This window comes from Protopterus annectens, chromosome 6.part0, assembly GCF_019279795.1.
Source record: "Protopterus annectens isolate FY-2018-M chromosome 6.part0, PAN1.0, whole genome shotgun sequence".
Lineage (NCBI taxonomy): Eukaryota > Metazoa > Chordata > Ceratodontiformes > Protopteridae > Protopterus > Protopterus annectens.
In genome coordinates, this window is record NC_056737.1 from 324,760,092 (window position 1) to 324,783,654 (window position 23,563).

At 41.7% G+C, this 23,563-nt stretch overlaps 1 protein-coding gene across 2 annotated transcripts in view; it reads left to right on the forward strand.

Moving 5' to 3' along the window:
* HAUS2 (HAUS augmin like complex subunit 2) overlaps window positions 1-23,563 on the forward strand; it is a 329,909-nt gene that overhangs the window by 55,609 nt on the left and 250,737 nt on the right. For both annotated transcript variants that reach the window (XM_044074083.1, XM_044074084.1), the window contains exon 3: window positions 21,922-22,014. In XM_044074083.1, coding sequence (XP_043930018.1) covers window positions 21,922-22,014 — 93 coding nt within the window. The remainder of the gene's footprint in view (window positions 1-21,921; window positions 22,015-23,563) is intronic.

The following is a 23,563-nucleotide window of genomic DNA, read 5'->3' on the forward strand; positions in this document are numbered from 1 at the left end:
CAGATTGGGGTCCTTCTGTCATCCCTTTTTCTGGGGTCTCCGATCTTTCTTGGTCTTTTCCCCTTTTGGTTTCTCCTTCCCTAGTCCAACCCTTTGTCCAGGGTTCCATGGAGAGGCGTCTGAAAGAATCTTGTTGAAAAGTGGGAGTGACTTCCACTTTGACTCTGGCTCCTTCCCTTACCTGTTCAGTTCTGTCAGATGTTCATCGTGTTTCACTGTTGAGGTCATTACACTTGGGTTATCCTGCTGGCAGGCTACCCGCAGTCGGCCAGAGTTCCAAAGTCAAGGTAGACATCGGTTGCTGTCGCCTCTTCCCTGACGTCAGTGCTCCAGGGGTATAAAAGATGCAACCAATGCCATTTTCTACAGTCTTTCTTGCCGCGCAGTGCCCGAAGCAAAAGCAGTCCGCAAGGGCCTGTCGGCCGACTCCTGAGATTTTCGAAATCGAGTTTCAGAACCGAAGTCTTCAATAAAGCTAAGTACCCTGTTGGGGAAACTGTTTCTTGCTCCAGACCGATGTCAGTAAAAGTTAACAATTGTATTTCTTGTGCAAAACAAATACCTCATAAGGACTTTCACTCTTACTGTATTCCTTGCCTAGGCCCTGACCACCACGTTACTAGTTGTCTGTTTTGTGCTAGATTCAACAAACGCACTATTAAGCATCGGTTTGATTTTGCTTTACTTTGGCCAAAGGTTTAACTACGTAATGCTGTCGGAACAACCGATGACCGGAATTCATAAAAAACGCAAAGACAAAAGGACAGGCATCCGAGGTCCAAAACCGATGACAAAGCCTCTTCTAGGCCAGTCGCCGGTTCTCAGTGAGGTGCTTTCGCAGCCCCTGACAGCCGCTACCTCAGAGCCACAGGCCGTATCCGACTCCCACGTGGAGACACCTAGGCTTCTGGAAACTCAAGGTATTGGGCCTGTGGAAACTATTCCCTCAGATGGGTCCGGAGCTGCTGAGCAGGCATCGGCTTCTGAGGGTGTTTTCAGACCTTCACAGCTTACTATTAAGTCCACTGCAGCAGCCAAAGCAAAGTCAAAAACACCATTAAAGACAAGGAAACAAGTACAGCATTTTCCTGGACAGTCATCCATGCCAAAGAAACAGATGCTTACAATGGCCGAAGACCTAATTACTTTGATCAGGGGTTCCCATCCACCTCCTGATAAAAGGCCTAGGCAAGACACTGACTATGATTCCTCTGACCAGGTTTCTATTTCCTCTGATTCCTCTTCAGATCAGGGATATTCTCTCACTCCCTATGAGGACTCTGATGCAGAAGAATCTATACCTTCAGCCTCTCCGCCTGAGGATTATTCTTTTGGGGAAACCCTGCACACCATGAGGGAGCATTTCCATTGGGAGAGCCAGGATTACTCAGAATCCAAGAAAAGGTTCAGAGACTTTCTTTTATTGCCTCAGCACAGGCCCCTGGCTATCCCCCCTGTGCTTGATATTGTTGATGATGTTTTCTCTGAATCCAGTCAGTCTCCTGATTCTTTACCCCCTGCACCAGTCAAGCCAGAGAGGTAGTGCAGGGTCCCTGACTCTCATAAATTTCTTTACATAAACCCTACCGCGGACCCAGAAACAATTTCTCAGGGTCCCAAAGGGGTTAAGGCTTCCACTGCTAAAAACCCTGTCCCCTCTGATAGGGATTCCAGAGCTCTGGATAGATGGAGGAAAAAAGTTTACACTTCTGCTACTTTAGCTGTAAGGGCTTTAAACTGCCAGATGTTCATCGTGTTACACTGCTGCAGTTATTACACTTGGTTTTCCTGCCGTCAGGCGGTTCCCCAGTCGGCCCGAGTTCTAAAGTCTTGGTCCGGCGTCGGTTGCTGTTGCCTCCTCCCTGACGTCAGTGCGACAGGGGTATATAAGATGCAGCAGATGCCATTTTCTTCAGTCTCTCTTGCCGCGTGGTGCCCGAAGCAAAAGCAGTTCGCAAGTGCCGGTCGGCCGTCTCCTGAGATTTTCATTCCGAATCCAGAACCGAAGTCTTCTACAAAGCTAAGTACCCCATTGGGGAAACTTTTTCTTGCCTCGGACCGATGTCCGTAAAAGTTAATAACTGTATTTCTTGTGGGAAGCAAATACCTCATAAGGATTTCCATTCCTATTGTATCCCATGCCTAGGCCCAGACCACAACGTCACTGGTTGTCGGTTTTGTGCTAGGTTTAACAACCGCACTATTAAACGTCGGTTTGATTTTACCCAACATTATTTTGGTAGAACAAGTTGGAATGCATACTTTACAATGTGGTTTTGATTCTCTAGAGGCCTCCTGCAGAGCACCAGTTACAGGCTCTGTCATTAGAAGACATGCTTGGTTAAAAGAACATACGTTACCAGATCATGTTAAAGCAAAATTATTGGATGCAACTTTGCAACAGGATGTGTTATTTGGAGTTAAGGCAGAAGAGGTATTAAAGAAAATGGAGGATAAATAAGTAACATCCACAGGAACCATCACAGCAACTGTCCTTTCTAGGGTAGACTGTAACACGAATATCCAAAAGGACACACGAAGCAAATACTGAATGAACAACTCCGGTAAAAATATAAGTATTTATTCTACACCATGAGAAACAGGTAAGCGCTTTCACCATGTAGGCTTCATCAGACCATAAAGTTATGCAGAATGGCAGCATTCAAATAATGGTACAAATTCTCTGATTGGTAGTATAATAACTAACGTCATTTCCTAGTGAGAATTGTGGCATAGCACTCATTACAAAGTATTAAAATCATCTGACCAAGGGATAATAATAAAAAGCGTAAAATGCATGCAAAAGCATCCTAAATAGATGTGTGATTAAACATCACACACAAGAAGTTTAAAAATATATACAAATTTCGACCATTGCAAGTAAACAATGCATATAGTAAATAACAAGCAAAAAATGAAGGACTGACTTAAAACGCATAAAACTTGTCAAAAACCTCTGATAAATGTTGTATACATATAACATATGGAACTAGGAAAGTAGAGTAATAAAGAACTGCAATTCAAATATTGGGGTTTTTCTGACAAGTATAGAAATAACAGCATACAAGACGAGATTGATTAATGTTGTATACATATAACATATGGGACTAGGAAAGTAAAATAATGAAGGGCTACAATTCAAGTATAGGGGTTTTACTGACAAGTATAGAAATAACATAGCATACAATACATTATTTTACTTTCCTAGTCCCATATGTTATATGTATACAACATTAATTTTAATACTTTGTAATGAGTGCTATGCCATGATTCTCACTAGGAAATTACGTTAGTTATTATACTACCAATCAGAATTTGTACCATTATTTGAATGCTGCCATTCTGCATAACTTTATGGTCTGATGAAGCCTACATGGTGAAAGCGCTTACCTGTTTCTCATGGTGTCGAATAAATACTTATATTTTTATTTTTAACAGAGTAGTTCATTCAGTATTTGCTTCATGTGCCCTTTTGGATATTTGTGTTACAGTCTACCCTAGAAAGGACAGTTGCTGTGATAGTTCCTGTGGATGTTACTTATTTCTACGTGTATTTTTATCTTTTTCTATGCCACAGGAACTTTTACTTCTTGGGGGTGCTTCGTTTTACCTTTATTTATTGTTGCCAAAATGGAGAATAAGGCAAAATCTATGCAAACGGTGAAGGATTTCTTACAGGTTCAGCCTCCTAGATTTAGCAGAAACTGGCCAACTAAGAATAGGTCCTTTCCAATTACAGACAGACCTCAAAGGGGAAGATACAGACGTCCAAGAGGTAGAGGTCAAACACAAGGTCCTTACAGGCCTCGACAATGGGTTGCATCAGGCCAGAAAGAAGGGGAAGACAGGCCCCAACCATATAAAAAACAACTCCAATGACTTCCCACTACAGCTGCCAAACAAATCCCTCTTGGCAGCCCCCCTGGGAGGAAAACTGGCACTCTTCTACCACAATTGGCAAATGATCACCAAAGACAAATGGGTTCTCAACATTGTATCTCAAGGTTACAGGTTCCACTTTCATACACTGCCAAGGTTAAAAGGAATGCCAAATCTGCCACCAAATCAATGGGCAGAGGCTCAAAAACAAATTACAGAACTCATGGATATGAGAGCTATTCAAAAGGTACCATCACAGGAGCAAGGACAAGGATTTTACTCAAGACTCTTTCTGGTACCCAGAAAGGACAAAGCCTGGAGGCCCATTCTGGATCTTTCATCTCTAAACACTTACCTGGATGTTCCGAAATTCAAAATGTTGACACTACAGCAGCAGCTTCCCATGCTGGGCAAGAAAGCTTGGCTCGTGACTTTGGACCTCAAGGAGGCATACCTGCATGTCCCTATCAGACAAAACTGCAGAAGATACCTCAGATTCATAGCTGGGTCAATGCACTACCAATTCTCTGCACTGCCCTTTGGCTTATCTACTGCGCCCAGGGTCTTCACAAAGTGCCTGGCACCAGTAATTGCATTTTGCAGACAGAAAGGAATTCAAATGTATCCTTACCCAGACGACTGCCTGATTCAAGCAGAGGGCAAGGACATTCATCTAAAGCATGTGCCGTTTGTAAAAAAGTTATTAAGTTGCCTGGAGTACACAGTAAATGAAAAGAAATCAAAACTAGTGCTCTCACAAGAGATTATATTCCTGGGTGCCATCTTAAACACAATGGCCCAGATGGCTTATCCTCACGCCAGACAAACAAGGACAACTGACTCAATACTTTCAATTAATGGCAACATAGACCCAACTCCCTGCAAGAAAAATTCTGCAGGCCTTGGGTTACATGGCATCCTGCATACTACTAATTCCATATGCCAGACTGCATATGAGGAAACTACAATGGTACCTAAAGAATGTATGGTCTCAGCACTGTCAAAGTTTGGAAACAGTTATACCACTAAATCCCTTGCCTTCAACAGGAGTTTCAGTGGTGGGCTCCAGCTTGACAAGGGACAGCCTTTTACACAACCCACAGCCAGGCAAACACTAACAACAGATGCATCGGATTACGCCTGGGGAGCACACATGGCAGGCAAATGTATTCAGGGCACGTGGCCTGCAGAACAAAGGCTTCTTCACATTAATCCAAAAGAGATGCTAGCTGTACAAAATGCTCTTATAGCTTTCAAGGACCTGCTGCATCCAGGACAACTACTGCTAAAGACAGACAACACCACAGTTATGTGGTACATAAACAAGCAAGGGGGCACTCACTCCTACCCACTATGCAGACAAGCCGTGACCTTGTGGAACACAGCTATAAACCTTCAAGTTCATCTGCAAGCACAATTCCTGCCAGGAGAGAAAAACACACTGGCAGACGACTTAAGCAGAAACATCATGGATCCCCACGAATGGGAATTGAATCCACAAATATTCAGAATGATAACACAGAAATAGTACAGCCCGGACATAGATCTGTTTGCTTCCCCAATAAACTTCCAGCTACAAAAATTCTGCACAAGGAGTTACCATCCACAAGCATGGAAAGTGGATGCCCTCTCATTCAGCTGGGAGAACCTACAAGTGTACGCTTTCCCATCACTCCCTCTCCTGCCAAAGGTACTCATAAAAGCCAGGCAAGAAGAGCCAAAGATGATGCTGATTGCACCAGACTGGCCATGCCAGCACTGGTACCCAATCTTAAGGAGCTTAGCACAAGAACCACCCTGGATTTTGCGTCAAATCCCACATCTGCTGACTCAGCACAATAATCAAATATTACACAGCCAGCTAAAGACCTTAAACCTAGCTGCATGGAAGATTCCTTAGTCAAGCAAGCAATGCCTCTCTCCAAAGCTGTTATGGATGTCATTCTGGAGGCCAGAAGGCCTAGTACCAGGAAAGCCTATTCGGATAAATGGAAGAGATTCTGTGCCTGGAACCAAGCTCACAGCCTTGACCCTCTTGTCCCAAGCGTTCCTCAGATACTACAATACTTAAATAAGATGCTAGACAAAGGCCTCTCCTTCTCATTCATCAAAATCCACGCCTCTGCCATCTCTGCTCATTACAACACGGATCCACCAATTTTCTCTAATCCTCTCTTAAAACAGTACCTCAGAGGGGCTAAAAACATAAGACTGCCCCGTAGAGTACCTACTCCAACTTGGGATCTCAACTTCGTTTTGGAAAAACTAACTTTACCTCCTTTTGAGCCAGCTAACACAGCAGAATTAAAATATATCTCTTGGAAAACTGCTCTGCTCCTGGCAATAACATCAGCACGAAGAGTTTCAGAATTACAGGCACTAATGGCAGTGGAACCTTTCCTCATTTTCCACCAGGACAGGGTGTCTTTAAGAACTAACCCTACATTTATGCCAAAGGTTGTATCCAGTGTGGCTCTAAATCAAACTATTCACCTGCCAACTTTTTATCCTAAACCACAGAATAAAGGGGAGAGACTACTGCACTCTTTGGGCATTCACAGGCAGTTACGCTTCTACTTGAACAAAACCAAAGCTTTCAGAAAATCTGAGCAATTATTGGTAGCATATGCTGCAGGAGCACATGGAAAAGCCATTTCAAAACAAAATGGATAGGACATTGTATACGTTTCTGCTACGCATACCATGGAAAACCTGTACCTAGCCGCATTAGATCTCACTCAGTCAGGGTAACAGCCACTTCAACTGCCTACCTCAGGGGAGTACCTACCAAGGATATTTTGGAAGCAGCAACTTTGAGTTCTGTACATACCTTCACCAAGCATTACCATCTGCCACTATACTCTAAATCCAGAGCTGGCTTCGCCACTGCAGTGCTGCAGGGCCTTATAGCCACCCCTAATGCCTTATAGAACGAGCCACCCTACCTCCGCTTTGGGATTCTACCCAAGTGTAATGACTGCAGCAGTGTAACACGAACATAGTACAGTTTTGTACCTACCATAAATGTAGATGTTCGAGTGTATACACTGCTGCAGTCCAGGTTACCCTCCCTCCTTCCCCTCTTACTTGCTGGTACGTACCTATGTCTTCTACCCTTTACTACCTATGGGGAGTATTTGCTGGTAGCTGTAAGTTGTTTTTTTGCTTTTCTTATGTATGTTTTATTAGCAATTGGAATTGCCTGCCTATTTAGAGGCACCCGACATCTGGGGCAAGAAAAACTGAAGAAAATGTCGTCTGTATGTTTTATTAGCAATTGGAATTGCCTACCTATTTAGAGGCACCTGACATCTGGGGCAAGAAAAACTGAAGAAAATGGCGTTGGCTGCATCTTGTATACCCCTGTCGCACTGACGTCAGGGAGGAGGTGACAGCAACCGATGCCGGACCAAGACTTTGGAACTCAGGCTGACTGGGGAACCGCCTGACGGCAGGATAACCCAAGTGTAATGACTGCAGCAGTGTATACACTCGAACATCTATATTTATGGTAGGTACAAAACTGTACTTTTCACATGCTTAAATATCAACAGTACCTCATGTCTTTGTTAAAACAGAAAATGCTTACAAACTCATAGTCCTGACAGTAAGGAAATGCAGGATTTATTGCATGCAGGTGAACAAGTGGGAAAGCATACTCTGCAATGTGGTTTTGATTCATTAGAGGCTTCTTGTAGAGCCGCAGTTACAGGCTCTGTCATTCGAAGGAATGCTTGGTTGAAAGAACAAAGTTTACCTGAACATGGTAAAGGAAAATTATTGGATGCTCCACTACAGCATGATGCTTTGTTTGGTGTTAAGGCAGAAGAGGTGTTAAAGAAAATGGAGGATAAAGCAAAATCAATGCAGACAGTAAAGGATTTCTTACAGGTTCAACCACCTAGGTTTAGCAGAAACTGGCCTTCAAAAAATTGGTCCTTTCCGGTGTCAGACAGGCCACAAAGAGGCGGATACAGACACCAAAGAGGCAGATCTCAGCCCCAAGGCTCCTACAGACCTAAACAATGGGGTGCTTCAGCCCCCAAAGGAGGAGAAGACAAATCACAACCTTATAGGAAACAGTCCCAATGACTTCCCTCTACAAATGCCAAGCACTTACCTTTTGACAGCACTCCTAGGGGGAAAGCTAGCACTTTCTCACAAAATTGGCACATAATCAACCAGGACAAATGGGTACTGAATATTGTTTCTCAGGGTTACAGGTTCCATTTTCACACCCTTCCAATATCAAAAGGTATGCCGGACTTGCCTCAAAACCAATGGGCAGAGGCACAAAAACAAATTGCTACTCTCATGGACATGGGAGCTATTCAAAAAGTACCACAGCAAGAACAGGGACAAGGATTTTACTCGAGACTTTTCCTAATACCCAGAAAGGACAAAGCCTGGAGACCAGTACTGGACTTGTCAATCCTAAATACTTTCCTGGATATTCCAAAATTCAAAATGTTAACACTGCAGCAACTTCTACCCATGCTGGGCAAGAAGGCTTGGCTAGTTACTTTGGACCTCAAGGAGGCATACCTGCATGTCCCAATCAGACAATCTTGCAGAAGATGCCTCAGATTCATAGCTGGCTCAACGCATTACCAGTTCTCTGCACTGCCCTTTGGCTTATGTACTGCGCCCCGGGTCTTCACAAAATGCCTTGCACCAGTAATTGCATTTTGCAGACAGAGGAATTCAAAAATATCCCTGCTTGGACGACTGCCTTATTCAAGCAGAGAGCAAGGGCATTCTTCTAAAACATTTGGCGTTTGTAAAAAGGTTAGTAATTTGCCTAGGGTACACAGTAAACGAAAATAAATAAAAACTAGTGCCCTCTCAAGAGATAATATTCCTGGGTGCAAGCTTAAATACAACTGCCCAGATGGCTTATCTCATGCCAGACAAGCAAAGGCAACTGACTCATTACTTTCAAATGATGGCAACAAAAACCCAGCTCCCTGCAAGAAAAATTCTGCAGGCCCTGGGCTTCATGGCGTCCTGCATTCTACTAATTCCATATGCAAGACTGCATATGTGGAAACTACAATGGTATCTAAAATGTGTTTGGACTCAACATTGCCACAGCCTGGAAACAATAATAACTTCCCTGCCTACAACAGGAGTTTCGGTGGTGGTCCCGGGCCTGTCACCACAACAAGGGACAGCCTTTCACCTTACCCACAGCCAGGCAGACAATAACAACAGATGCATCGGATTATGCCTGGGGGCACATATGGCAGGGAAATGTATTCAGGGCACGTGGCCCAAGGAACAAATGCATCTTCACATCAATCAAAAAGAGATGCTAGCTGTACAGAATGCCCTGACAGCTTTCAAGGAACTACCTACATCCAGGACAACTATTAATAAAGACGGACAATACCACAGTTATGTGGTACATAAGCAAGGGGGCACACATTCCTACCCCCTCTGCAGGCAAGCCATGACTTTGTGGAACACAGCACTGACCTATCAAGTACATTTGCAGGCACAATTCCTGCCAGGAATGAAAAATACACTGGCAGACGAACTAAGCAGAAATCTCATGGATCCTCATGAATGGAAACTAAATCCACAGGTCTTCAGCATGACAACAAAGAAATAGGGATGCCCAGACATAGATCTTTTTGCCTCGCCTCACAACTGCCAACAATACGGAACCTCCTATTTTTTCACATCCACTACTAAGACAGTACCTCAGAGGGGCAAAAAACATAAGACCCCCAAGGAAAGCACCAATACCTACTTGGGATCTCAACTTTGTTTTAGAAAAGCTCACACTGCCTCCTTTTGAACCAGCCAGCACAGCTGATATAAAATTCTTATCATGGAAAACTGCTCTGCTCCTTGCAATAACTTCAGCAAGAAGAGTCTCAGAGTTACAGGCATTAATGGCAGTGGAACCTTTCATCATTTTTCACCAGGACAGGGTCTCTCTAAGGACAAACCCAACATTCATGCCAAAGGTGGTTTCCAGTGTGGCTCTTAACCAAACCATTCATTTGCCAACTTTCTATCCAAATCCCCAGAATAAAGGGGAGAGACTTCTGCACGCTTTGGACATACACAGACAGCTACGATTCTACTTGGACAAAACAAAAGCTTTCAGAAAAACTGAGCAACTGTTTGTAGCCTATGCTGCAGGATCACAAGGAAAGCCAAGCAGACAATTTCAAAATGGATAGGACACTGCATTCGCTTCTGTTATGCACAACATGGCAAATCAGTACCTAAGGGCATTAGGCCACATTCTACCAGAGCAGCAGCCTTTCTCAGAGGAGTACCAACCAAAGACATTTTAGAAGCTGCAACCTGGAGTTCAGTGCACACTTTCACCAAGCACTACCACTTACCTCTCTACTCTAAATCCAGAGCAGGCTTTGCCACTGCAGTTCTGCAGGGCCTGGTAACCTCTCCTAATCCTATTTAGGCCCAGCCACCCAACCTCAGCTTTGGGATTCAACCCAAGTGTAGTGACTGCAACAGTGAAACACGATGAACATAGTACAGTTGTGTACCTACCATAAATGTAGATGTTTGAGTGTATTCACTGTTGCAGTCCAGGTTACCCACCCACCACCCCCCTTTACATTGCTGGGACTTTTCTGTACTTCTCAACTCTATACAACCTATGTGGTGTATTTGCTTGTAGGTGAAGGAAATGTTTATTTTATTACATACATGCTTTTTGGCATAATTTTTTTTCACCCTTCCTATCTGGGAGCACCTGACATCTGGAACAAGAAAAACTGAAGAAAATGTCGTCGGTTGCATCTTTTATACCCCTGGCACACTGACGTCAGGGAAGAGGCAAGAGCAACCAACGCCGGACCTAGACTTTGGAACTCTGGCCGACTGCGGGTAGCCTGCCAGCAGGATAACCCAAGTGTAATGACTGCAACAGTGAATACACTCAAACATCTACATTTATGGTAGGTACACAACTGTACTTTCTGGATTGTGAAAGGTCTTGTAGCAGTGGGATCATGGTCAAGGTTTGGGGATTGAATTTGAATTTGATGCAGAGTTTTTATTTTATTTATTTATTTTTTTTTTTTAAGAGCAGACCCTTCCCCTTGGTGCCTCTGTCTTGATCAGTTCTACTCTACTATCAGCTTGGAAATCGAGCTGAGTCTGGACTGGAGATATTCCTTCCTTAGGATCTTTGGGACCTGGGGCACCATTTTTGGTTGTGGTCTCAACTTTAGCATTCAAAGGATCCTCTCCAGGTCTAAAGAGGACGTTCCTTACACTTACTTGGCTGCATTCCAAATCCCTCTGATTTTGAAAAGTTCGCCTGAACATGTTATCCATCAGGGACAGCCGTTCTTATTTAGCTTTGAGGATCTTTGCTAGATGAGTACCCATTCAGATCCAGAGACTTTTCTCTGGAGCATGTACATTCAAAAGGAAGTGTGTTGTCTTCTCCCAGAAAACCCTGACTTTGAGTAGGGGGAGGAGTCCTCTATGTCTCCCTTGGAAGACCTCTCCTTTGGAGAGATCCTGGAGACTGGTCATCCAAACCCCCATCCCTTGTGGCCGGCTCATGTACTACCTGGGTAGTCCCACCTGCTGACAAGCTCCTTAATTTGGTCTCACAGTGAGCTTGGAAGGAGCCTGATATGGTGGAGACGATTCCTGAGAAATTGAATGAACTACTTGTGTCTCTCTAAAACAGATCACACTGAAGCAAGCCCCCCCCCCCAGGTGATTCTGTGGTGGTGGGTAGCAGGCACAAAGAAGGAGGCTTCCAACAGAGCATCTCTGTCCATCCCCCTAAGAGGGAGTCTAGTGTCAAATTGGACAGATTTGGAAAGTAGACTTGGTTCAATATTAGCTGTTCACATGCTGAACTACTAGACACACCACTCGTTTTCAGAGGGATTTGACTGAAGAACTTTCCAGATCCCTTTTGTGTAATTTGCCTGTGGATGTCCAGAAAATGGAGGAGTTGCAGCTGTCTTCCTTACAAGGTATGAGTAATGTGTTCATATGCCTTCTTTCCAGTGGAGCAGATGGCGCTGCAAGGGCAGCAGGCACAGATATTGCTATTCATTGGTGTGCCTGGATGTGTCTCTGTGACTCTTTGGAAAGTTTCAAGATGTTCTTCATCAGCTCTTCCTTTAACAGGTCAACACTTTTTTTCAGACCCAAGGTATAAGAAGCTCACCAGAAGTGAGCAGGAGGGCAAGACTGCCATAGGGATATTGTTTTCCACCCCCGCAAAGGACTTTTTCATGGAACCAGAAGGGTGGAAAGAAGCTCTGGTTTCATAAATCCCAGAATTGTGCCCAGGATACTTCTGGTTACAGAGTGCCCCTGAGATAGCGGCATGAATGTTGCCCTGGGGCAAAGGCAGTTCGCAGGTGTAAGGGTTTTGAGGTCCCTTCACCAAGAAACACTTCCAGTGCTCGTGAATGGGCTGCCTGACTGCCATACCCTGGAAGTGGTTGGGGAGGGGGTACTTATCTCTGCACCCTTATGCCTGGCTAGTCCTCTCTCAAGATTCTTGGATACAGAAGATAACATAATAACCAGATGCTCCAGTAGTCTCTTTGTCTTCCCCCACCAACATGCCAACCAGTCAGAGGGATTTAGCAGCAGCAGAGGCTTCAAAGCTACTAGAAAGGTGCCTCATGCAGGAGGTCCCACCAGATCTGCAAGAATCCAGAGTCTGTTCAAGATTTTTTGTGGTTCTAAAAAAGACCAGGGACCTCATGCCCATTCTGAGCCTCAGCCACTTAAACCAATTTGAGAGACAAATTTCTGGATGGTTATGGTACAGTCTATTTTGCTTCTGCTGAGGAAGGATGACTGCATGTGTTCGACAGACCTTCAGGATGCTTACTAGCATATACAGAGAGCAAAGCAATCCAGAAAGATTCTGTGCTTTCGGTTGGGAGACTCACTTTAATTTTAGAGCACTGCCCTCTGATCTCATCAAAGCCCCCAGTGTGTTCTCCAAATGCAGTTTACCTAAGACAGCATAGGTTGCTGATTGTCCCTTATCTGGACAACTGGTGCCTTACTGCTCCCACTAGAGATCAGGTTATCCGGTGCAGGGGCGACTTGGATACATTTTTCTTGGGAATCACTATAAACTCGGCAAAAAGCCAGCTGACACCAACACAGACAATAGAACTTATAGGGTGCCACCTGGACCCAACATCCCAGATAGCCAAACCCCAGGAATCAAGGATCTTTTCTATTCATCTTGAAGCCTTACAAGTTGTTTCTTCACATAGTCCCTCAGCAAGACTAATTCTTTGTCTTTTGGGATCAATGGCCGCTTCTATTACTGTGGTCCTGCGAACAAGGTATTCCATAAGAGTGCTACAATGACTGCAGCGTGGTGCTGCGGTAGCGTTGTCGCCTCACAGTAAGACGTCCTGTTCGACTCTCAGCTAGAGCGTCTTCTGTGTGGAGACATGCGTGAATGGGCGTACCTTCGTTGAAGGTTGTGTGTCAGGGCCGGTAACTAGGCACGTAAAAATCTACTACCAATCATTAGCGGACCGGAGTTCCGCTGTGGCAACCCCTAACCGGGAAAAGCCGAAAGACACAAGAACTACAATGAACATCTCGATTCATTGGTCAGTGTTATATCGGCCTCTCTGCTTTCTGATGTAGCTCACTCCACTATGCAGACATCACATTTTGTGATGGTTGACTTCTCCTCTTATCTCCTGGGGTCAACAATTTTCCTATCTACCCTGATGGCCACTGCAACCATGGGACACCTCCATTCTGGGGTGGGGAGTGTAACGAAAGGAGGACTGTCCAAGACATGGTCTGTAAAGCAGATCATCCATAACTCAGTGTTTTGGGGATGAGAGTGGACATTTCAGGTCTCCCTCAACAGAGGTGTTATATCCATCCAGATGAACAACATGGCAGTGGTTTGGTACATCAGATAAGGGGGAGCCTGCTCATACCTGCTAAAAGTCATGAGGGTGTAGCAGTGGGCAGTGTCTTTTCAATGTGTTCTGGTAGTAATGCACATTTTGAGGAGTTCCATTGTGTTGGAGGAGAAACTGAGCATGTCTATTCTTCTCTTCCAGTAGTCCCACAGCCAAGCAGTTGCCTGAATGTTTTTTTTTTTTTTTCAGTTGTTGCGACAACCCTGCTGCAACCTTTTCGCTTCTCCTCCAGAACACCAACTGCAGCACTACTTTGTCCTTATTTCTCCAAAGATAAGTCAGAGGGACATTCTGGTCCACAATTGACCACCCTGCCCAACTCCTATACACTTTCCTCCCTTTCCTGTTTTACCCAAGTTTCTACAGAAAGCCGTCGGGTAAACGGCAACAGTAATTCTCACCCCCTTCTCGTGCAGGCAGGTTTGGTTCCCTTACCTTTTAGCCTCATTTGAAATATCCTCCATGGGTGCTGGATCCAGTTCGCGACCTTCAGTCTCACCTGTCTGGCAGCCTCAATGAGACCTGAAAACCCTGAAGTTAACTGCATGGTTCCTCCAATTCCAATGATGGCCATAGATGCCAGGCTCTCATCTTCTGTTACCCACCTTTTATTATCATCTCAGAAACTTAACATAAGAGAGGTATACAGAAGTAAGTAGAAAAGATTTGCTGTTTTGCCTTTTTCTAAGGGCTTAGACCCTTTTTCAGCACCTTTTTCCTTCTATTTTGGATTTTTTAGCAGGCTTATTCTTAAAAGGTGACCTCTTTACAGCCATCAAAGTGCGATTAGCAGCCATATCCAGTTTTCATGTTTGGGAAAATCACAGTCCTATTACGTTCTTAAAGTTGTCAAAGGCTTTTCTTAAAGGGGACTTTTCTGCTCAGACTCCCTATCAAAGATTTCATTCCTCCTCTATATAGTTCACTGATACTTCAGGCTTTGATCAAACCACCTTTTGAGCAAAAAACATCTGCAGAATTGAGTAAAACAACCAAAGCGGATCTGGTTCCACGCAGGACTGTATTTAATAAAAATTCCACAATTAACATGAAAAATTAACAGAGCAAGAATAAAACATAAAAATACTGAGCGCTTTCACCCATCAATTCTGTGGGTATCTTCAGAGTAATAAGAACTTCACTATGCACATCTATTATATAATGAGGTTAATCATGCATAGCCAATCACTTGCCATATTTTTTGTTGTTATTTAACCAACGCCTCCATTGATACAATCAGCACCTACCAACAATGTTAATAATAATGTAAAAAAAAGGTACAGTTAATTCTAAATTTAATATCAAGCTGCTATTACCTAAAAATGAATTAATAAGTAATAGTGATGTGTAGGAGTAAAATAGCTTTTTAACACAGGTAGCATATAAATAAATACAATTTATACATACTATATACATAATCTAAAATATTAAATATAATAAATATATTAAATATGAATAAATGTAATAAATATATGTGTTTTAAATAAGACAATGTATAAATGTGCTGTTTGGTAGTAGTTTAATAATAATCACTAATAAAAAAAATATATATTAATTAATTACTTCCCATTAAATAAAATGTGACTTGTATTTCAAAATACTTGAAATCGAAATTTGTTCATTGATGCCTGGTATGTTACTGGCATTGAGTCTTAACTACCACAGGCATTCTTTAACCTCTGGTAAATTATTGTCATCACCTCCTTTACTAGTGTTATAAGGAATCCTATCAATAAAAAAAAATATAAACCTTTTAAAATCTTTGCATTTAATACTATGTGTATATAAGGAATTGGTCACTTTTTTATTTTTATTTTTTATATCTCTATTGTGTTCCATAATATGGTCTCACAACTTCCTAATAGTTTTTCCCACATAATAAGCTGGACAAGATAAACATGGGGCCAAATATTACCACCATTTTTGTATTACAATTACAATAGCCTGGACACTTAATAGATCTACCATAATTTTGTACTGCTACATAAGGCCCATCGTTTATATATTTACATGTCCTACAAAAAACACATTTATTCATTTTTGAATTTTTATAAAGCTGACTATTGTTACTACTCTGCAAATATTATTTTAAGCTCTTACTCCTACTGTAAGTAATCTTTGGGTAGTTTCCTAGAATATTCATAAATTTTGTCTTGTTAGTGAATACACTGGTCCCTATATTAACTATTGCGTAAGAAACTTAATTGTATGGTAATATAAATGCATCCTTTTTGTTCATAGTTTTTTCAGTTTTTCCCAGTGCTGTGCTATCTTGTCCAAATTTTAAAATGGGTTTGCATGCAAGATTCCTTTTAGTCAATATTTCTTTTTTCAGTCCAGTAAGTAATTTTTGTGGATAGCCTCTGTCCAAAAACATGTATATATGTTTATCAATTTCAATAATAAATTTATCTGCAGAATTGAAGTTTTTGTCTTGGAAAACTAGAAAACTATTTCTTCTTGCTATCCCCTCTGCCAGAGGAATTTCTGAAATACAAGCCTTGTCTTGCAACCCCCCCATTTGATCTTTCATAGGAGCTTGTTGTCCCTTTGGACTAACCCTAATATTCATGCCAAAGTGATCTCAGAAGCTTCCCTGAATCAGAATGTTAACTTGTTAGAAAAAAAATGGAAAGAAAACTAATAAATGTAAATATATATTTCACCTGATTTGTCCACCAACAATTGAGATTTTATTTACATTGGACCAAAATTTTCAGGAAATCAGATCAGCTTTTTATTTCTTTTTCAAAGGCTAAATTGGGGCAGGGTGTTTCTAAAGTCACACTGTCCGGATGGCTTTCCAATTGCAGTGCCTTTGTTTATAAAGAAAGAGAATTAGCACTTCCACCCAAATCCAACGCTCATGCAACTAGGGCAGTGGCAGCCTCCACTGCATCCCTTGCTAGAATTCCCATAGACAAGGTTTGTGCTGCAGTTACTTGGTCTACAGCTTATACATTTCACTATAAGTAGTGAAGATCATGTGCATCTTTTGGCTCCACTATTCTTCAGAATATTCTTCTAGAGACCAACATGGAGTATTCAATAGCTGAGGAGTCTGTCCGATTCATAGTCGGACAGGTAATAAAATCATCTGATATGAAAGTTAAGTTCTTACCATAATACTAGAGACTCTGAGCTGATTTTCCCCATTATCATTATTGACAGGATATACAATATGGTATTTGTGGGCCTATTGGAGCATGTTTGAGATGTAGGGGTGCTTAATTGAGGTATTGGAAGGAACAGGAGGGGATAATGGGTTGGGGAGATGTCTTGAGGCCTGGATCCAAAAGCTTGGAAAAAGGCGCAGAGGTCTGATTTGGTTCCAATAACCCATTCATTGAGTTGGGCTGATAAAGACAGCATGGATCTAGCTTTATGGTAGGTGCATATTAATTGCTGCAGTTTGATGGTGGACTTTAAGATGACTTGACTCATACAGGGCTGCTGAAGTGGAGTGAAAAGTCTGACTTTCCTCACATTCTTCCTTAGCTATTAAGGACTACATATTGATTAAGAAAACTCAGTAATTGACTAGTTTGCTTTATTGGAGCTTTAAAATTAACTGTGAAAAGTTAGAAGTTTTGTTAGTACCACAAATAGAGTAAGTAGGGAAAAATAAAAATAGTACAATTTTAGCAGGTATGTAATATGCCGGTCTGTCATAGTACTCCAGTTTTATCTAAATGAGGAGGGGACACCATGCTTCCTTGTGTCTGATGTGAATGAAACTTGAAATGGATTCTGAGAGCCAAAAAGCAAAGATATAAAGCAAGATCGCATCAGTATCATTGTCTACATGATGGCATTTTTTTTAGTATGACATATTAAAATATAAGCATCACTTTAGAGTGGTTATGATACTTTAATGTAGCACAGAATATCAAGCCTTATTGAAAAAATGTGTTTTTTTAGTTTTAAGATGGAGTCTTGATAATGTTTGGTAAAATGCAGACTGCTGCTTCAGGTTACAGCAACAACCTGCCACACTCAAATAAGCTTTATACTACACAGCTACAGGGCAGTGTTACAATCACTGTTTCCCTGTGATTTCCTCATCTCAGACTGAGCACCGTGCCTTCCAGTGCAGTATTGCCAATAGTAGTCGAAACTTAACTGCAACTGTTTGCACATGTGCACACATACACACAGTATTTTCTAGGAGTTAGAGGTCTTTCCAGTGCCATCCTTCCCCATCCTTGTCTTTATGGTAATGATGCCAGCTGTTATTCATAGATTCATTCATAGATTGTCACTAGGCTAACAACCTGGGGGTGGGGGCTTTCTACGCCTATCTAAGTTTTCCTGAAAGAATAATGATCTCCTGTATCCAAATAAGTCATTGAGGGTCAGGCATTTATAAGTTACCTCTGCCTATAAGGGAGATGGGTGCCAGCACCTGTGTAAATTTCCTGTTCCTCATCCACTGGTATAGGTTGCACTTATATTGGGTAATAGACAAACTCAGCTTCACATGGATTGGGAGCTTGTTCCATAAGAGGAGCAGTCTCTGGAACACAAGTCTGTCTCTCCAGCATGCCCTGTTTAAGTCGCAGACAAAATTCAAGTTCCTAATCTTGTATTTCTGGTAATGTTTGACTTGCGAATATGCAGGAGGTTCTTACATGTGGGGCTTGTGGATGCCTTTTAAGCCAGGCATAGATCATCCCTCTGCAGTCTGTAGGAGACTGAGGGAAAGGCCTTTTAAGGCACTCTGCATAAGGCAGTTAGTTATACCTTTTATTCTTTTTGTAAGGAACCTCTGAGGTCACTCTAGTTGCTGCTTATGCCTGGTCAGGTACATGCCAGTGGGAGCATTGTACTCTATGATTGGTCTGATAAGGGCAGAATACAGTAGGATAATGACCTCTTTGGACCTAGATGCCATGCCCTTACGTATATAAGTTTCCAAAATAAAAGGATTTCCTCACCACTATGGCCATGTGGTAGTCAAAGGTAAGGCTACTGTCTGTGTGTGTACCCAGATCCCTGACCACTGGGTCAACTCTAGGGGGTGTATTACCAACACAGTAATTAGCAGGATGGTTTACTTCCCAGAGGGTACATTTATGTATTTCTTAGCATTGAGTTTAAGACCATGGCTTTGGCACCATTTGTTAGTCAGAGATGGGCCTTCTTGAAGAATGCTAGTGTCTGCAAGGTAGGCTATGATGATCCTTTACTTGGAATCATGTCAGCCATAAACTTTCAGCATTTGCTTCCACTTCAGATAAATAGATGCCAAAAAGGAGTGGGTCCCCAGTACCAAGCCTTAGGGGACTCTGCTAGTGACTGGCCTCTTGGTGTAGGTGGTCTCGCCTCTTTTGACTTCCTGGGTCCTATCGGTAAGCCAGTTGGTTATCCAGCTTGTGATTTAGTGAGTTTGTCTAAAATGTCTGAGTGGAATATTGTTTCAAAAGCCTTGGCCAAGTTGAGGTAAGGTTTGTGCACAATCTTGCCTTCATCCATTGCTTTGGTGACCCTCTCAAAGAAGTTCACTAAGTTTAATAGGCATGACCTTCCTTTAACAAACCTGAACTGTGATGAGTCCAGTTTTTGCAGGATATCTATGTTCTCGTTTTATTATGTCCATGACTTATGGGCTTGCGGTTACCCAGGTTGGTGGTTGGACCTGCTTTGTGCAAGGGAATGGCTATAGACATCTTCCATTCCTTCAGCACAAAACCTGACTGTAGGCTCCAGTTGAAAAGTGATTCAAGTGGACCAGGCATCCTGTGATGCTATTGGGGCCCATCAATGCAGTGTTTTGGGTCTTAGAAGGTGCATTGATGACCTGCTCCCTAGTAATATTTGTGGGGGGATTGTGGTGTGCAATATTTCCTTTTGGACTATTGGGGAGTGGGGGGAGAAATTTGGGTGGACTCTGTTTGCTAAAAGGTTGGCAGTGGCCGCTGGTTTTAGTTTGGGTGATTACAATTTACATTGTTTTGTGCATTTCTCTTGAGGTTATGGACATAGCTGTAGAAAGTTTTGTGTTTTTTCTGTACCCGAGAAGCCAATTTTCCTTCAAATTTAGTCTTTGAAGTATTAATTAACCCTTCTATGTGCCCATTTAGATTGGTCAGGGAGCTTTTAGTATGTTGGGCTTTGTTCCTCTTATGCTTGGCCTGTGTGTGTGTGTGTGTGTGTGTGTGTGTGTGTGTGTGTGTGTGTGTGTGTGTGTGTGTGTGTGTGTAATATACATATAGGGGTAATTTTTTTAAGGTAGTCGAGTTAGCATATTTTAAACACTGTTGCTATTTAGCCTTAAACTGTTATATGGTAATTGTAGCTTGAGCAGTAACTTTTTCAAAGACAAAAGCCAGCAGAACTTAGTGCATCATTCTGATGCAAATACCCTTAAGCTTATAATAAATCAACAGTCACAGACATTTAAAACTGACTGATATATCCTCTTTGTTAAAAATTCGGCAGTATTAGTTGTGAAATCAAATTATACAAATAGTTTTAAGCTTGTAGAAAGGGAAATACAAAATAAATGTAATTAAAAGATGGATGGCATAAGGAAGATTGCTGACTAGTGGCTTATCTGAGCCCATGATTACCAGTAGTTAAGAGATGAACTGAACTTGGAGGATCCAACAAGTAGTTGAATAATACATCAGGCAAAACTGAATCCAGTTTGAGGAGTATTCAGAAATGTAATCCACCTGGACAGTCTAAACTAAGATAGCATCTCTTGACTGTAGCTATTAGCCTTTCTCTGTACTCAACTCTAGTCCAAGTTTGTCTTTCGTGTTTAGATTTAAAAATGGACGATGCTTTTTCTGTTCTGTCTTGGTTCTTTAGATTTTTGGGGGGGTGTTGAGACCAGCAACCTAGCATCAAAATTAAGAACTGCAGCTAGGCACTGCAAATGTTTGCACTTAGGAGAAGTAGGTGTAATTTCAGCAGTTTTGCTGCCTTTCCACCAAAACCAGTTTTGCACTCAGTGATGTGATCTTAAAATGTTCTGTACATTTTACATGCTGCAAGATTAACAACCATCCGTAATTTTTATTAAAAAAAATAATTATTTACTTTAGCTAATACAGTTTCTCGCAGCTAGTATAAGGAAAATACCATTTTTAGAAATTCAAGCTGTGGTACACAAGTAGAGGGGTGCTCATCGGAGGTACCATTCCAGGGATGGGGATTTATTCTAGAGCCCACAAAAAAACTGTGGTCCGTTGGTGACCCTTTCTGTTTCTCAGCCTTCTAAAGTTACATTTGCTACTTTAACCAGGCTTCTGAATGATGCATACCCAATAAACTAACCCTAGAATAATGTATACTTAGGATTTTCTGTGACTCTTCCAAATTTAGATGCATATAATTTTAAGGCACAATGCAGTTGGTTCCAATTCCTGCAACTGCTTTTTGTGTAACCTTATTTAAAAAACACTTGTGGATGCAAATTTTGTTTTCCCAAACCAGAATGACTGTCCATGGCTTAGTTCCAAGAACAACTCTTCAGCTACTGAAGAGTGTTAGTCAAATTACAAGGTGTTTATTCTGCAAGATAATGTGAAGGAGGTAGATCAATTTTTGATGGATCTTGAATGAAAGACGGTCATAACCAAGCAATAGTGCTTCTTAAATTTGTTGGTGTTCAGAGAAGCTTGAACATTACTGACTTTCTTTTGTTATGTTTTTGTGAGCAGTGTCACTATCTGCTGTTGCACCCAGCATGTAAATCTGTCCATTTCCTTGCTTACACCTTATGTTATACTTTTCCCGTATGAGCTTGTGAAAGAGCATTTCAGTATATTTCTGTCATATGTGCTCAGAACACAAAAGGGGTGTTTAATATAGTTATCAGTGTTGTGGTACCTTGGCTTCTGATAATCTCCTTGAGGAAATTATCTGTGCGCAGATGTAGATCTAAGCAGTGGCAAACTGATTTTGCTGAAACTTAAAACACATTATGATGTCTCTCTCTCTCTTTTTTAACTCTTAAAGGTGATGGTGTACAGTCTGTATTTGTTCTCCTTTATTTGTCTTTTAACTCTAGCTCAGTGTTTCTCCTATAATTATGCTTCTGACTTAATAGGATAACATGCAAGAAGTGAGTACTATGGCATAATTCTGCTTTTTCTTTAACTAGGAAAACATGGAAACCATTCGGAAAGATCTTTCATGTTTTACACATCTGTCAAAGGTTGAAAAAGTTGGCACACTTCAAGCAGAGATGGAAGAGGTACGTTAGGATTTTTTTTCAGTGTGTGATTTTTAACTGTGAATTTTAATTTCCACAGCTTGCCAGCATTACTGCACTTGAACTTGTGCCCCTTTACTGCCTTGATAAATCCACAGTAATGTAGTTTCCTGGTTCCCCAGCTCGTCCATAGTTTCTTTTGACATTCTGTGGTATGAGTATAACCGGTTTCTTTAAGATTAATGGAGGAAGTGATTCTCATTAATTATAAAAAGGAAACTGAAGCAGCCAGATGCTTTCAAGGTTATTGGGGAAAGTGGGGGTTTGCATTTTGGCTTTTAGGTTCTGTACTGGTATTTTGGAACATAGATCTATTTTTCATTTTCTTGTATGTTGTTTCTCTTGGAAACTTATTCTAAACTTTTCCATACTGTCTGTCTTGTATTGTTTGTAGACAATGAGAGATGGTGCTAGTTTATATAAAAAAAAAAAAAAAAAAAAAGTCTGAAATTAAACTCTAAAGGAAGAAAAATGTTTCTTTCCAGCAGATCATTTGACCACACTTATGCCTATAGGCTCGGGTATTGAGAATTTCTGCTTAAAAAGTTGTAACATTTCCTTCATCTCATGCTGAAAGCGAATTAGAAAATGCTTGAGTTACTGTTACATAATAAACAAAAAACTGTTTGTGGTTTCGTTAAGCTGGATATGCCCGAGTCACCTCAGCTGGTGTTGAGAGATAAAGCCCTGACTACAACTCGGGTTCAGTTAGCAGGTCAGATACTTAACTGGAGTGGTGGTGGTGAAGAATGATGTGATTTCTCTGTTTGCCTCTGTCTGTCTGTTAGAGAAGGTGGTGGGATATCATGCCCATAGTGAATGTTCCGTGGTCTACTCCTGGTGGAGACTGAAGATATTAGTGGCTCGCTGGCTTAATGAAGAAGCAGACTAGTTCTCTGAGTTTATGTAAATTGCAAAAGTGTTTGACAAGCTCTTGCTGACAACTATTGCATGCTGAACCTTGGGCTTCTTACCGAGCATGTAGGTTTAACACTGTATAAAGGGGTGAATAACCACTGATAGTGGCATAAATTATGCCCCCCCTTTGGTTTGTTCTTGCTCCAGTGTATTGGAAACTAATGGGCTGTTTGACTAACAGAGATGGTCTTGGGGTCTGCAGGTAGTTTGGGCAAAAAGGATCTTAAAATGTGGTTTGCTTGGGGAGGAGAAACCTGACTGTAACAGTAACAGAGGGGAATTAAAGCTAAAAAAATGCTGTACATTGTAATGCTGAAGCTGGGAAAAGGGAGATATCTGATTGTGCTATACTTCTGAGTGGTCTGCAGCTTGGCAGTGCAGTGAATTCTTGCCATTTAGTGATAGGAGTGTTTGCTTTTATTAAGTAGATAGTCTAGTTTTGTCGAGTATTAATCCTTTCTATTTCTTTTTGCATGCCCCTGGTACTGTCATTTTGTGGCAACAAATTCCAGTTGGCTAATTTTTCCTACCTGATATACATATAGAACTGTTGTCTGAATTCTTCCTGAATCTGACCAAGTACCAGCACTAATTTGAAAAATGTCTTATTGTG